Source organism: Pleurodeles waltl, chromosome 9 (genome assembly GCF_031143425.1).
Source record: "Pleurodeles waltl isolate 20211129_DDA chromosome 9, aPleWal1.hap1.20221129, whole genome shotgun sequence".
In the NCBI taxonomy this organism is placed as follows: Eukaryota; Metazoa; Chordata; class Amphibia; order Caudata; family Salamandridae; genus Pleurodeles; species Pleurodeles waltl.
The window spans coordinates 1141999638-1142015809 of NC_090448.1; the positions used below are offsets into that span (position 1 = coordinate 1141999638).

The 16172-nt window shown below is 46.1% G+C and overlaps 1 protein-coding gene across 9 annotated transcripts in view; it reads right to left on the bottom strand.

Annotated features, from left to right (window-relative positions):
* RBM25 (RNA binding motif protein 25) overlaps positions 1-16172 on the bottom strand; it is a 443084-nt gene that overhangs the window by 52732 nt on the left and 374180 nt on the right. For all 9 annotated transcript variants that reach the window (XM_069208940.1, XM_069208932.1, XM_069208935.1 and 6 more), the window contains 2 exons: positions 12364-12721; positions 10966-11246 (listed from right to left, as the gene is read on the bottom strand). In XM_069208940.1, coding sequence (XP_069065041.1) covers positions 10966-11246; positions 12364-12721 — 639 coding nt within the window. The remainder of the gene's footprint in view (positions 1-10965; positions 11247-12363; positions 12722-16172) is intronic.

Genomic DNA, 16172 nt, shown 5'->3' on the forward strand with positions numbered 1-16172 from the left:
GAGCAGTAGGCTTATCCAAGGAGTAGTGTTAAGCATTTGTTGTACATACACATAGACAATAAATGAGGTACACACACTCAGAGACAAATCCAGCCAATAGGTTTTGTATAGAAAAATATCTTTTCTTTGTTTATTTTAAGAACCACAGGTTCAAATTTAACATGTAATATCTTGTTTGAAAGGTATTGCAGGTAAGTACATTAGGAACTTTGAATCATTTCAATTGCATGTATACTTTTCAAGTTATTGACAAATAGCTACTTTAAAAGTGGACACTTAGTGCAATTTTCACAGTTCCTGGGGGAGGTAAGTTTTTGTTAGTTTTACCAGGTAAGTAAGACACTTACAGGGTTCAGTTCTTGGTCCAAGGTAGCCCACCGTTGGGGGTTCAGGGCAACCCCAAAGTCACCACACCAGCAGCTCAGGGCCGGTCAGGTGCAGAGTTCAAAGTGGTGCCCAAAACGCATAGGCTAGAATGGAGAGAAGGGGGTGCCCCGGTTCCGGTCTGCTTGCAGGTAAGTACCCGCGTCTTCGGAGGGCAGACCAGGGGGGTTTTGTAGGGCACCGGGGGGGACACAAGCCCACACAGAAATTTCACCCTCAGCAGCGCGGGGGCGGCCGGGTGCAGTGTAGTAACAAGCGTCGGGTTTGCAATGTTAGTCTATGAGAGATCAACGGATCTCTTCAGCGCTGCAGGCAGGCAAGGGGGGGCTCCCTCGGGGAAACCTCCACTTGGGCAAGGGAGAGGGACTCCTGGGGGTCACTTCTCCAGTGAAAGTCCGGTCCTTCAGGTCCTGGGGGCTGCGGGTGCAGGGTCTTTTCCAGGCGTCAGGACTTAGGTTTCAGAGAGTCGCGGTCAGGGGAAGCCTCGGGATTCCCTCTGCAGGCGGCGCTGTGGGGGCTCAGGTTTTGGTACTCACAGTCAGAGAGTAGTCCGGGGGTCCTCCCTGAGGTGTTGGTTCTCCACCAGCCGAGTCGGGGTCGCCGGGTGCAGTGTTGCAAGTCTCACGCTTCTTGCGGGGAGTTGCAGGGGTCTTTAAAGCTGCTCCTTGAAACAAAGTTGCAGTCTTTTTGGAGCAGGTCCGCTGTCCTCGGGAGTTTCTGGTCGTCGTCGAAGCAGGGCAGTCCTCAGAGGATTCAGAGGTCGCTGGTCCCTTTGGAAGGCGTCGCTGGAGCAGAGTTCTTTGGAAGGCAGGAGACAGGCCGGTGAGTTTCTGGAGCCAAGGCAGTTGTTGTCTTCTGGTCTTCCTCTGCAGGGGTTTTCAGCTGGGCAGTCCTTCTTGTTATCGCAGGAATCTAATTTTCTAGGGTTCAGGGTAGCCCTTAAATACTAAATTTAAGGGCGTGTTTAGGTCTGGGGGGTTAGTAGCCAATGGCTACTAGCCCTGAGGGTGGGTACACCCTCTTTGTGCCTCCTCCCAAGGGGAGGGGGTCACAATCCTAACCCTATTGGGGGAATCCTCCATCTGCAAGATGGAGGATTTCTAAAAGTTAGAGTCACCTCCGCTCAGGACACCTTAGGGGCTGTCCTGACTGGGCAGTGACTCCTCCTTGTTGCTTTCTTTGTTCCCTCCAGCCTTGCCGCCAAAAGTGGGGGCCGTGGCCGGAGGGGGCGGGCAACTCCACTAAGCTGGAGTGCCCTGCTGGGCTGTGACAAAGGGGTGAGCCTTTGAGGCTCACCGCCAGGTGTTACAGCTCCTGCCTGGGGGAGGTGTTAGCATCTCCACCCAGTGCAGGCTTTGTTACTGGCCTCAGAGTGACAAAGGCACTCTCCCCATGGGGCCAGCAACATGTCTCTAGTGTGGCAGGCTGCTGGAACTAGTCAGCCTACACAGACAGTCGGTTAAGTTTCAGGGGGCACCTCTAAGGTGCCCTCTGTGGTGTATTTTACAATAAAATGTACACTGGCATCAGTGTGCATTTATTGTGCTGAGAAGTTTGATACTAAACTTCCCAGTTTTCAGTGTAGCCATTATGGTGCTGTGGAGTTCGTGTTTGACAGACTCCCAGACCATATACTCTTATGGCTACCCTGCACTTACAATGTCTAAGGTTTTGTTTAGACACTGTAGGGGTACCATGCTCATGCACTGGTACCCTCACCTATGGTATAGTGCACCCTGCCTTAGGGCTGTAAGGCCTGCTAGAGGGGTGTCTTACCTATACTGCATAGGCAGTGAGAGGCTGGCATGGCACCCTGAGGGGAGTGCCATGTCGACTTACTCGTTTTGTCCTCACTAGCACACACAAGCTGTCAAGCAGTGTGTCTGTGCTGAGTGAGAGGTCTCCAGGGTGGCATAAGACATGCTGCAGCCCTTAGAGACCTTCCTTGGCATCAGGGCCCTTGGTACTAGGAGTACCAGTTACAAGGGACTTATCTGGATGCCAGGGTCTGCCAATTGTGGATACAAAAGTACAGGTTAGGGAAAGAACACTGGTGCTGGGGCCTGGTTAGCAGGCCTCAGCACACTTTCAATTGTAAACATAGCATCAGCAAAGGCAAAAAGTCAGGGGGCAACCATGCCAAGGAGGCATTTCCTTACACCCAGTGTACATCTGTTCGTGGCATCAGTCGCAGTAGATTCGCATGTTTTGCAATAGCTCGCCATCTGGTGTTGGGCCGGAGTGTTACAAGTTGTTTTTCTTCGAAGAAGTCTTTCGAGTCACGGGACAGAGTGACTCCTCCTTTTGTCTCCATTGCGCATGGGCGTCGACTCCATCTTCGATTGTTTTTCCCCGCAGAGGGTGAGGTAGGAGTTGAATTGTAGTAATAGTGCCCATGCAATGGAGTGACTAAGTATGCACCTATTTAAGGTTGAGATGATACATATATAAATAGTTGAAGGTAACTTCCAAACTGCTACAGGCTCCCGGGGAGGCGGGTGGGCACATGCGAATCTACTGCGACTGATGCCACGAACAGATGTACACTGGGTAAGTGACATTTTCAGTTCGATGGCATCTGTCGCTGTAGATACGCATGTTTTGCATAGACTAGTAAGCAGTTATCTCCCCAAAAGCGGTGGATCAGCCTGTAGGAGTGGAAGTAGTCTGAAATAATGTTCTTAATACGGCTTGACCTACTGTGGCTTGTTGTGCGGATAACACGTCTACACAGTAGTGCTTGGTGAATGTGTGAGGCGTAGACCATGTGGCTGCCTTACATATTTCTTGCATTGGGATGTTTCCTAGAAAGGCCATGGTAGCACCTTTCTTTCTGGTTGAGTGTGCCCTTGGTGTAATGGGCAGCTGTCGTTTAGCTTTAAGGTAGCAGGTTTGGATGCATTTAACTATCCATCTGGCTATACCTTGTTTTGATATTGGGTTTCCTGCATGAGGTTTTTGAAATGCAATAAATAGTTGTTTAGTCTTTCTGATGTTTTTTGTTCTGTCAATGTAATACATCAATGCTCTTTTGACATCTAATGTATGTAGTGCCATTTCAGCTACGGTATCTGGCTGTGGAAAGAACACTGGAAGTTCCACTGTTTGATTTAGATGGAACGGTGAAATAACCTTTGGCAAAAATTTAGGATTGGTCCTTAGGACGACCTTATTCTTGTGTAGTTGTAAACGCCTGAATCTCGCTTACTCTTCTTAGGGAAGTAATGGCGATGAGAAATGCCACCTTCCAGGTTAGAAACTGTATTTCGCAGGAGTGCATGGGTTCAAAAGGTGGACCCATAAGTCTAGTTAGGACAACATTTAGGTTCCATGAAGGAACAGGTGGTGTTCTTGGTGGTATAATTCTCCTAAGGCCCTCCATGAATGCTTTAATGACTGGTATCTTATATAGGGAAGTTGAATAGGTAGTCTGCAGGTATGCAGATATTGCTGCAAGGTGTATTTTAATGGAAGAGAAAGCCAGGTTAGATTTTTGTAAGTGAAGCAAGTAACCCACTACATGTTCTGGAGTTGTGTGTAATGGTTGTATTTGATTAATATGGCAGTAGCAAACTAACCTCTTCCATTTACTTGCATAGCAGTGCCTGGTGGATGGCCTTCTGGCTTGTTTTATGACTTCCATACATTCTTGGGTAAGTTGTAAGTGCCCGAATTCTAGGATTTCAGGAGCCAGATTGCTAGATTCAGCGATGCTGGATCTGGGTGTCTGATCTGTTGTTTGTGTTGTGTTAACAGATCTGGCCTGTTGGGCAATTTGATGCAGGGTACTACTGATAGGTCTAGCAGCGTTGTGTACCAGGGTTGCCTTGCCCAAGTTGGTGCTATTAATATGAGTTTGAGTTTGTTTTGACTGAGTTTGTTTACCAGGTAAGGAAGGAGAGGGAGAGGAGGAAAAGCGTAAGCAAATATCCCTGACCAGTTCATCCATAGGGCATTGCCTTGGGACTGTGTGTGGGTATCTGGATGCGAAGTTTTGGCATTTTGCGTTCTCCTTTGTCACAAACAAGTCTATCTGAGGCGTTCCCCAGAGTTTGAAATAAGTGTTCAGAATTTGGGGGTGAATTTCCCATTCGTGGACCTGTTGGTGATCTCGAGAGAGATTGTCTGCGAGTTGATTTTGGATCCCTGGTATAAATTGTGCTATTAGGCGAATTTGGTTGTGAATTGCCCAACGCCAAATCTTTTGTGCTAGCAGGCTTAACTGCGTGGAGTGCGCCCCCCCTTGCTTGTTTAGATAATACATTGTTGTCATGTTGTCTGTTTTGACGAGAATGTATTTGTGAACTATTATTGGTTGGAAAGCTTTTAGTGCTTGAAAAACTGCTAGAAGTTCTAGGTGATTTATATGCAGTTTTGTTTGATGTACGTTCCATTGTCCTTGTATGCTGTGTTGATCGAGGTGTGCTCCCCACCCTGTCATGGAAGCATCTGTTGTTATTACGTATTGTGGCACTGGGTCTTGGAAAGGCCGCCCTTTGTTTAAATTTATGTTGTTCCACCACAGAAGCGAGAGGTAAGTTTGGCGGTCTATTAACACCAGATCTAGAAGGTGACCCTGTGCTTGTGACCATTGTGGTGCTAGGCACTGTTGTAAGGGCCTCATGTGCAGTCTTGCGTTTGGGACAATGGCTATGCATCATGCCTAGGAGTTGTAGTACCATCTTTGCTTGTATCCTTTGTGTTGGATACATGCGTTGTATGATGGTGTTGAAATTTCGAATTCTTTGTGGACTTGGAGTGGCTACTCCTTTTGATGTGTCTATTATGGCTCCCAGGTATTGTTGTACCTTGCGCGGCAGAATTTTGGATTTTGTGAAATTGACGGTGAACCCTAGTTTGAAGAGGGTTTGTATGATATGATTTGTGTGATTTGAGCACTCTATTAACGAATGGGCCTTGATTAGCCAGTCGTCTAGATATGGGAACACATGTATTTGCTGCCTTCTTATGTGTGCAGCGACTACCGCTAGACATTAGGTAAAGACTCTTGGTGCGGTTGTTAATCCGAAAGGCAGTACCTTGAATTGGTAATGTATTCCCTTGAATACAAACCTTAGGTATTTCCTGTGCGATGGGTGTATTGGTATATGGAAATAAGCATCCTTGAGGTCTAAAGTTGCCATGTAGTCGTGTAGTTTTAGCAATGGCAATACTTCTTGTAGTGTGACCATGTGAAAGTGGTCTGATTTGATGAAAGTGTTCACTACTCTGAGGTCTAGGATTGGTCTCAGCGTTTTGTCCTTCTTTGGTATCAGAAAGTACAGTGAGTAAACTCCTGTGTTTATTTGTGTGTTTGGCACTAATTCGATTGCATTCTTTTGCAATAGTGCCTGCACTTCTATGTCCAGGAGATTGGAATGGTGTGTTGTCAAATTTTGTGCTTTTGGTGGTATGTTTGGAGGGAATTGTAGAAATTCTATGCAATAACCATGTTGGATAATTGCTAGAACCCAAGTGTCTGTAGTGATTTCCTCCCATGCTTTGTAATAATGACTTATTCTTCCCCCCACTGGTGTTGTGTGGAGGGGGTGAGTGACATGTGAGTCACTGTTTAGTAGTAGGGGTTTTGGGGCTCTGAAATCTTCCTCTATTTCTAGGGAATTGCCCTCCTCTATATTGTCCCCGAAAACCTCCTCTATACTGTCCCTGGTAACTGGACGGTGTTGCTTGTGAGGTGCTGGCTTGTGTGCTCTGACCCCGAAACCCCCCTCGAAAGGGTGTTTTACGGAATGTGCTGTAATTCCCTCTGCTCTGCGGGGAGTAGAGTGCGCCCATGGCTTTGGCAGTGTCCGTATCTTTTTTGAGTTTCTCAATCGCTGTGTCCACTTCTGGACCGAACAGTTCTTTTTCGTTAAAAGGCATATTGAGAACTGCTTGTTGAATCTCTGGTTTAAATCCAGACGTTCGGAGCCATGCATGCCTTCTGATAGTTACAGATGTATTAATTGTCCGTGCAGCTGTATCTGCAGCGTCCATGGAGGAGCGGATCTGGTTGTTGGAAATGGTCTGTCCCTCCTCAACCACTTGTTTTGCCCTATTTTGTAAGTCCTTGGGCAGATGTTCAATGAGATGTTGCATCTCGTCCCAGTGGGCTCTGTCATAGCGCGCAAGTAGTGCCTGGGAGTTCGCGATGCGCCACTGGTTTGCAGCTTGTGCTGCGACTCTCTTACCAGCTGCATCGAACTTGCGGCTTTCTTTATCTGGGGGTGGTGCATCTCCAGATGTGTGAGAGTTGGCCCTTTTCCTAGCTGCTCCTACAACGACAGAGTCTGGTGGCAGCTGTGTAGTGATGAAAACCGGGTCTGTAGGAGGCGCCTTATACTTTTTTTCCACCCTTGGTGTGATTGCCCTACTTTTGACCGGCTCCTTAAAGATTTCTTTTGCGTGCCGGAGCATACCAGGGAGCATAGGCAGGCTTTGGTATGAGCTGTGGGTGGAGGAGAGTGTGTTGAATAAAAAATCATCCTCGACCTGTTCTGAGTGGAGGCTTACGTTGTGAAATTGTGCTGCTCTAGCTACCACTTGAGAATACGTGGTGCTGTCCTCTGGTGGAGATGGCTTCGTAGGGTATGCCTCCGGACTGTTATCTGACACTGGGGCGTCGTATAGGTCCCATGCGTCTTGATCTTGGTCACCCTGGCTTATGGTGGTGTGAGCTGGGGAGTGTGATGGAGTTCGTGCTGGTGAGACGTTAATCACGGGCGGAGGAGAGGGTGGTGGGTTAACTCTTTTCACCACTTTTGGTTGTGGTGTCTGTTCAGTTTGGAACTCCAACCTTCTCTTTCTTCTAATGGGGGGAAGGGTGCTTATTTTTCCTGTCCCCTGCTGTATGAAAATACGCTTTTGCGTATGGTCCACATCAGTTGATTGTAGCTCTTCCTCAAACCTATGCTTTTGCATTCGTGAGGTTAGCGAGTGCTCTTCTGTATAAGAGCCTGAAGCTGGGTCGCTTGCAGTTTGTTTCGGCACCGAAACCCTGTCTGCGTGTTTTTTCGGCTCCGAGGTGACTTTTTTCTTTTTCGGGGCCGAAACCTCTCGGCGTCGATCTTCTTCGGTGCCGCTGTCTCGGCGTCGAGCCGTGTCCACACCGGCATCTCGGTGTCGAGGCTTGTCTCCAGCACTTTCTCGGTCCCGAGAAGGCTGCGTGCCGGTGTCTCGACCGGAGTCGGACGATCTCGGCACTGTTTGGGCCTTTTTCGGTGCCGACGGTCGGTCACCGAATTTATGGGTGGAGCCATGGCCTGATGGCAGTGGCGTCCCCTGGGCCTTGTAAATCTTCCTCTGTGTGGTTTTCGACGTCTTACTCACGGTTTGTGTATCGTCGAATCCTTCGGAGTCCGATTCTTGGATCGAGAAGGTACCTTCCTCTTCCTGTTCCTCGAACTCTCGGTGGGCTGTCGGCGCGGACGCCATCTGAAGTCTTCTGGCTCGACGGTCTCGGAGTGTCTTTCAGGACCGGAACGCACGACAGGCCTCGCAGGTGTCTTCACTGTGCTCAGGTGACAGGCACAGGTTACAGACCAAGTGTTGGTCTGTATAGGGGTATTTATTGTGGGATTTGGGGCAGAAACGGAACGGGGTCCGTTCCATCGGCGTTCTTCAGCACGCGGTCGGGCTGACCAGGCCCCGACGGGGGATCGAAAAACTACCCCCGAAGGGCACCGGAGCTCTTCGATGCGGTGTTGAATCTAAGTACGCCGATCCCGAACGCAACAATACCGACGAAAATCTTCCGAAATTAGCTAACTTTCCGTTCCGAAACTCTGAGCGACAGGAACACGTCCGAACCCGATGGCGGAAAAAAAACAATCGAAGATGGAGTCGACGCCCATGCGCAATGGAGACAAAAGGAGGAGTCACTCGGTCCCGTGACTCGAAAGACTTCTTCGAAGAAAAACAACTTGTAACACTCCGGCCCAACACCAGATGGCGAGCTATTGCAAAACATGCGTATCTACAGCGACAGATGCCATCGAACATATCCATTACCGGATCAAGAAGACCCGGAACCAGTGGAAGTAAACGTCTTGAAGATGTCCTCTGGTGTAAAGTCTCGAAAATCACTGAGGTCGATGGGGCAGGTACCGGCAGCGGGATATTTAGTTTGGTCGCCCCACGCACTAGGACCTCTTGGAAGGTATTCACGTCATCTATAGGGGACACTCGGGGACGGTGAGTCCGACAGGGTTGGAGAGTAGTCCCGTGTAGACAAAGAAGAATGTCTATGACGTGAAGATCTCTGAAGTGACCCATGTCGATGGTGCCGAGAGGAAGACGAACGTCTAGAGGAGTGTCTGGAATGTCTTATGGATTCCGCTGGAGTCACCGGAAAAGGCTCTGGGGGGGGGGGGGGAAGCCGGAAGAGGAGCCGTAGGTGTAACTGGCGTCTGCGGCAGCGGTGGCTGTTGAGGAGAGAGCTGAGGAAGCTGGAAGCAGGATAAGTGAGGCCGAGGATTCTGAAGTGGTGTAAACCCTTCTAGGTCTCTTTGACTGTCGCCTCGACGTCGACACACTCCTCGACGTCGAAGTACGGTGACGTCTGGTGCCTCTTGACGTTGATTCCCCTCGCCGACGATCTTCCTCGACGATGTGATGACGGCGACCGTCTTCGACAGCGAACACTCTCCCTCGACGTCGATCGTCCGCGTTGCGTCGACCCGGAACAAGATCTTCGACAGCGAGCGTCCACGCCGTCTTGACGGCAAAACAGTTGCCGACGTCGAGCGATGCCTCTTTCTCGACGGTGAGCCGGTCTTCGACGGTAGCATGTCGGTGCCGTTCCTTTCCTCGACGTCGATGCCCTCGACGTCGTCGGAGACCTATGCCGTTTATGAGCAGGTCTGGCAGAAGTTGCAGAGGAAACAGGGTGAGCCCTGGTAGAAGACTGACCTTCTCCTCGCTCTGTGGCAGATTGACCACTTCTTCTCCTGTCCTCTCTTGCCTGAAGTCGAATTTTCTCTCTATCACAAAGGGTTCTTCTAGAGAAAGTTCAGGCGTGTGGCTGGATGGAAGGCAAATTATACAGACCTGGTGTGGGTCTGTTTTAGCCTTTTTTCTGCCACAAGAAGGACATTTATCAAAAAGTGAAGGCATTCTAAAAAAGAAAAACCTTAAATTTCTGTCAAAATTTGACAGAAAAGGTTAGCAAATGTTCACTCAATATTAAAAACGTTGAGTGAAATTGAAATTCAAAAGGTTTTAATTGAATTTGTCAAAAAAGCTTTGTGAAGTAGAGCTCAATGCTTCAGGGTCCTGTCAGAAGGTGCCGGAAAAAAGAACTGAGGTAACTGCCTTTTGCTGTGCATGATGGGATACAGGAAGACTTTACTTTCTTAAAGGCACAGCTCTATTTACATTCTGTATAATGGCAGCCTATAGGCTGCACTGCCCTGCATTGTTTTATTCTCATGAGAGGTGTAAATAAAGTATGAGAATGTATTTTTTATTACATTTCTAGAATAAATAGGTATTTGAACGTGAATTTACATTACAGCTGTTTTCTTTTCAACAATTTGGCCTGTGTAGCTGTTCACATAGGCTGCACAGTGTTATTCTTAAGTGGTTTTTTGACAGGCCTTATTCAAAGGGCTGATATTTGCACTTAAGAATATACTTCACATCAGTGCTCCGGGGTCCCCGCAGGCGCGCGGAACTATTCAGTGCTTATGACTATACATGGAAATCCCCTACGAGAGAACAGAATGTTAGTTCTTCCCAGCGTTGAGCTTGAAGCATTTCAACTCCATCCACCTAGCACTCTCTGCAAGGTGGATGCATAAAGCGGCCATGAGGGATGAATTCTGTGACAGTGTGATGAGCTGCAGGTATAAGACGATTTCAAACCCATAGTGTTCTATGCGTTCTACCAGTGGTTGCATGTACATATTAAAGCTGGACCCAAGAGGAGCCCTGCGGCACTCATTGCTTCAATGGAGCACATTTGGCTGGTAAGGTTTTTGCGACATCTGAAAGGTGCGCACACCACAGTTCCAAAATCTCTCAAAATATTATCGGACACAGTGTCAAAACTATTTCTGTTGAATGGGCACTTCATTTCTCTAGAGGGTGCTTTTTGGTTTCTGGGCTCAAATGAGTCCAAATAGGAGCACTCCATAGTAATGTGTTGCTCAATATTTACCTGCAATGTCAGCCACTGCCTAACAAGACCAAGATGTGTAGTCCACACTATTGCAACTTAAAATCATTCTTTGGCTCTTCTCCACTGATCGCGGTACGACCAAAAAGCCCTCCATACAATCTCACTTACTACAGGGCTAAACAAACGGAGGAGCGAGATCAGCACACTAATGTAATATTGACCCAGAACTACTAGACATTAATTTTGAATAGGAATTTGTAGAATATTTTACTTGCCTGTAATAAAGCTCTTTTTGAAAATTTCATATCTATGGACATTCCAGTGATTAAAAGTTACCTAGAGCGTTACCCGGTTTCTAACCAAAACTTCTGGCTTAAACATGGAAGTTCAAACCTCCTCCTTTCAAAAGCTTAAAAAAAAAAAAAAAAAAAAAAATGCATGTTAACTTCCATGGTACTCACTGTGTCGACAATGGACCAGTCAAGAGGATAAGCAAACAGCTCAGGTTTGGCAGTTGGAATCTTTTCAATAAGGCTCTTTATGTGTTTCCGTTTCTCTTCAGTGTTCACATTCCCCTTGGCGCCCGCTGCTCCTTTTTCATCTTCTCCATAATCCAAAGGAACTAGTTTTCTTTTTCGGGGAGCTTCATCATTGTCCTCATCTTCAAATTTATTGAAAACACTGTCAACAGGAAGTTTCTTTCTCTTAACAGCATTGGTCTGGCTGGGACTATTCGATGTACCTAAAGAAAGTAAAGAAGTAGATCGGTAAGAGCACGGTTGACATCCTGACAAAAAAACAATGTGTAAAGCAAATTCACATTACACGAGCTGGGCACAGGAGAGGGAATCTAAAGGGGAATTCAAGAGTAAAGAAATGCTGGACAGGAATATGAATGCAAGTTATACCCGAGATTCCCACATCTAAATCCATGACAGAATGAACCACAGAGTAAAGAAATTCCTGTTTGCCATTACCTATTCTGCGGTAAGAAAAGCACAAGTCTTCTAAATAACCCTTTGACACCTCCGCCAATTCTCTCCAAGCCCCACAGACATTAAAAAAAAAAAAAAAATTACATTTCAATTGCCATTAATTAGGAAAAGGATCATGAACTCTTGGTAAGTCAGTCTAGAGAAGAAGGCCCTCAAAAGAGAAGAGAGGATACAGGTGGGCGGAGTGCCTATACTAGAAAAAAAATGGCAGCAGTGACAGATAAGTGGCTAGCTACTACGGATGTTTAGAAAGGTTTTAAGAATAACAATCTTCAAGCCAGACCCTAAGCCCATCTCCTGCTAAATGCCAAATCAAAACAATAACCAAAATGGGACAATAGAGTGTCCTCAAAATATATGTTAATAATATACCAGATTCAGTTTGCTGCATTTCTTTTATTGTCTACCTAAATGTTGCCCTCAATCTTGGTGCTAAAAACTCAGCGTTGATAACCTATTCAGTAAATGTATACTTCAGTAAACTAGGATAAAAGCGGTCATTGAACATTTTCCACTTCTATATGAGGTTCTCAGAGACACCAAGTAGCACAAACATCCAAGAAATAAACGTGCCCCCCTCATGAGAAGTCACTCTGAATGTAATGGAAGTACAGGGGGAAAAGAACGGTCTGCAACTTTATTTTCATATCCATTCTTTCCTCATAAAGAACGTTGTACTTCACTAGAAGCTAGGGTAAATGAAAATTAATTTTAGAATTATTTTAGAACAGGGCTTAAAGTAAGCTGAGGAAAATTCAATATGTAGGAGGGGGTGAAAGGAAGTGACTAGTCTAAACGAAGCTGAGAATTTAAAGACTACAGAGTACTGTGGGAAACAGAATTAGGAGCAAAAGAAATAATTACCCAATTTGAGACTGAGTCCTATTTTTAGTCTATGTTCCTCTGGTTGCTGTTGGTCTGGTGAGTTTTCATGAGGTATGATGATACCACAAGGAGATTCATCCCCAGGGGTGTTGGGTGTGGCATTTCCACTGGCAGAAGAAACCGATGGGGCTGAACTAATGGGCCGCAGGGTAGGTTTAAGACAAGGTCTCTGCTCTCGCTCTTCTTCCTCCTGAACGAGTTCCTCTCTTCTTTCTTCCATCTCAGACTTCTCTTCTTCCTCTTCCTCAGATTCTGGCGGTGGTGGGAGCTGATGCAGCTGCTGCATTGGCTGATGCTTTACTGGTGGCTGCCTGCGTCTTTCAGCCTCTTCTTCCATCTACAGAGTGATTAAATCAAATTATTAACCAGAGTCGCTTGGATCCATTTAACTAAACATCATTTTATCCCCCCAATAAATTTAAAATTCCTTCAGGAGTCTTACTCAATACAATGATTCTGCTCAACATAAAACCTTAAAAGAGCAAGTTACTCAACTTTGGTAAAACTTTCCAGTGGAAACTCCAACTGCAGATTCCTCACCTTGTGAGTTTTCGCCAGACAAGAGATGAATCTGCAATCTCAAAAGAAGTGTTTCTGTGCACCGGAAAGGTGGTGCTGTGCTACTCCGCTTAGATGCCATTCTACTCAGTAATTGGCAAACTAAGATGAATTTAAGTGCCGCCCATGTGCACCGAGTTAGTTTCTTTCATGATCTTTTCTGTGCCCTCTGATGAGGAGTCCATCAGCAGATTCAACAAATCAGTGTAAAGATTCCTAGATTTTGATCTTTTTAGACAGAAGGGCACATACCACATAATGGGGAGGTGGGACAGCAGTGGGGAATCTGCAGTAAGGGTATCCACCAGAATGAAAATGTCACTTACCCAGTGTACATCTGTTCGTGGCATCAGTCGCAGTAGATTCGCATGTTCTGCAATAGCTCGCCATCTGGTGTTGGGCCGGAGTGTTACAAGTTGTTTTTCTTCGAAGAAGTCTTTCGAGTCACGGGACCGAGTGACTCCTCCTTTTGTCTCCATTGCGCATGGGCGTCGACTCCATCTTCGATTGTTTTTCCCCGCAGAGGGTGAGGTAGGAGTTGAATTGTAGTAATAGTGCCCATGCAATGGAGTGACTAAGTATGCACCTATTTAAGGTTGAGATGATACATATATAAATAATTGAAGGTAACTTCCAAACTGCTACAGGCTCCCGGGGAGGCGGGTGGGCACATGCGAATCTACTGCGACTGATGCCACGAACAGATGTACACTGGGTAAGTGACATTTTCAGTTCGATGGCATCTGTCGCTGTAGATACGCATGTTCTGCATAGACTAGTAAGCAGTTATTTCCCCAAAAGCGGTGGATCAGCCTGTAGGAGTGGAAGTAGTCTGAAATAATGTCCTTAATACAGCTTGACCTACTGTGGCTTGTTGTGCGGATAACACGTCTACACAGTAGTGCTTGGTGAATGTGTGAGGCGTAGACCATGTGGCTGCCTTACATATTTCTTGCATTGGGATGTTTCCTAGAAAGGCCATGGTAGCACCTTTCTTTCTGGTTGAGTGTGCCCTTGGTGTAATGGGCAGCTGTCGTTTAGCTTTAAGGTAGCAGATTTGGATGTATTTAACTATCCATCTGGCTATACCTTGTTTTGAAATTGGGTTTCCTGCATGAGGTTTTTGAAATGCAATAAAGAGTTGTTTAGTCTTTCTGATGTTCTTTGTTCTGTCAATGTAATACATTAATGCTCTTTTGACATCTAATGTATGTAGTGCCCTTTCAGCTACGGTATCTGGCTGTGGAAAGAACACTGGAAGTTCCACTGTTTGATTTAGATGGAACGGTGAAATAACCTTTGGCAAAAATTTAGGATTGGTCCTTAGGACGACTTTATTTTTGTGTAGTTGTATAAAAGGTTCCTGTATAGTAAACGCCTGAATCTCGCTTACTCTTCTCAGGGAAGTAATGGCGATGAGAAATGCCACCTTCCAGGTTAGGAACTGTATGTCGCAGGAGTGCATGGGTTCAAAAGGTGGACCCATAAGTCTAGTTAGGACAACATTTAGGTTCCATGAAGGAACAGGTAGTGTTCTTGGTGGTATAATTCTCCTAAGGCCCTCCATGAATGCTTTAATGACTGGTATTTTATATAGGGAAGTTGAATAGGTAGTCTGCAGGTATGCAGATATTGCTGCAAGGTGAATCTTAATGGAAGAGAAAGCTAGGTTAGATTTTTGTAAGTGAAGCAAGTAACCCACTACATGTTCTGGAGTTGTGTGTAATGGTTGTATTTGATTAATATGGCAGTAGCAAACAAACCTCTTCCATTTACTTGCATAGCAGTGCCTGGTGGATGGCCTTCTTGCTTGTTTTATGACTTCCATACATTCTTGGGTAAGTTGTAAGTGCCCGAATTCTAGGATTTCAGGAGCCAGATTGCTAGATTCAGCGATGCTGGATCTGGGTGTCTGATCTTTTGGTTGTGCTGTGTCAACAGATCTGGCCTGTTGGGCAATTTGATGCAGGGTACCACTGATAGGTCTAGCAGCGTTGTGTACCAGGGTTGCCTTGCCCAAGTTGGTGCTATCAATATGAGTTTGAGTTTGCTTTGACTGAGTTTGTTTACCAGGTAAGGAAGGAGAGGGAGAGGAGGAAAAGCGTAAGCAAATATCCCTGACCAGTTCATCCATAGGGCATTGCCTTGGGATTGTTTGTGTGGGTATCTGGATGCGAAGTTTTGGCATTTTGCGTTCTCCCTTGTCGCAAACAAGTCTATCTGAGGTGTTCCCCAGAGTTTGAAATAAGTGTTCAGTATTTGGGGGTGAATTTCCCATTCGTGGACCTGTTGGTGATCTCGAGAGAGATTGTCTGCGAGTTGATTTTGTATCCCTGGTATAAACTGTGCAATTAGGCGAATTTGGTTGTGAATTGCCCAATGCCAAATTTTTTGTGCTAGCAGGCTTAACTGCGTGGAGTGCGTCCCTCCCTGCTTGTTTAGATAATACATTGTTGTCGTGTTGTCTGTTTTGACGAGAATGTATTTGTGAACTATTATTGGTTGGAAAGCTTTTAGTGCTTGAAAAACTGCTAGAAGTTCTAGGTGATTGATATGCAGTTTTGTTTGATGTACGTTCCATTGTCCTTGTATGCTGTGTTGATTGAGGTGTGCTCCCCACCCTGTCATGGAAGCATCTGTTGTTATTACGTATTGTGGCACTGGGTCTTGGAAAGGCCGCCCCTTGTTTAAATTTATGTTGTTCCACCACAGAAGCGAGAGGTAAGTTTGGCGGTCTATTAACACCAGATCTAGAAGGTGACCCTGTGCTTGAGACCACTGTGATGCTAGGCATTGTTGTAAGGGCCTCATGTGCAGTCTTGCGTTTGGGACAATGGCTATGCATGATGACATCATGCCTAGGAGTTGTAATACCATCTTTGCCTGTATCTTTTGTGTTGGATACATGCGTTGTATGATGGTGTTGAAATTTTGAATTCTTTGTGGACTTGGAGTGGCTACTCCTTTTGATGTGTCTATTATGGCTCCCAGGTATTGTTGTACCTTGCGTGGCAGAATTTTGGATTTTGTGAAATTGACGGTGAACCCTAGTTTGAAGAGGGTTTGTATGATATGATTTGTGTGATTTGAGCACTCTATTAACGAATGGGCCTTGATTAGCCAGTCGTCTAGATATGGGAACACATGTATTTGCTGCCTTCTTATGTGTGCTGCGACTACTGCTAGACATTTGGTAAAGACTCTTGGTGCGGTTGTTAATCCGAAAGGCA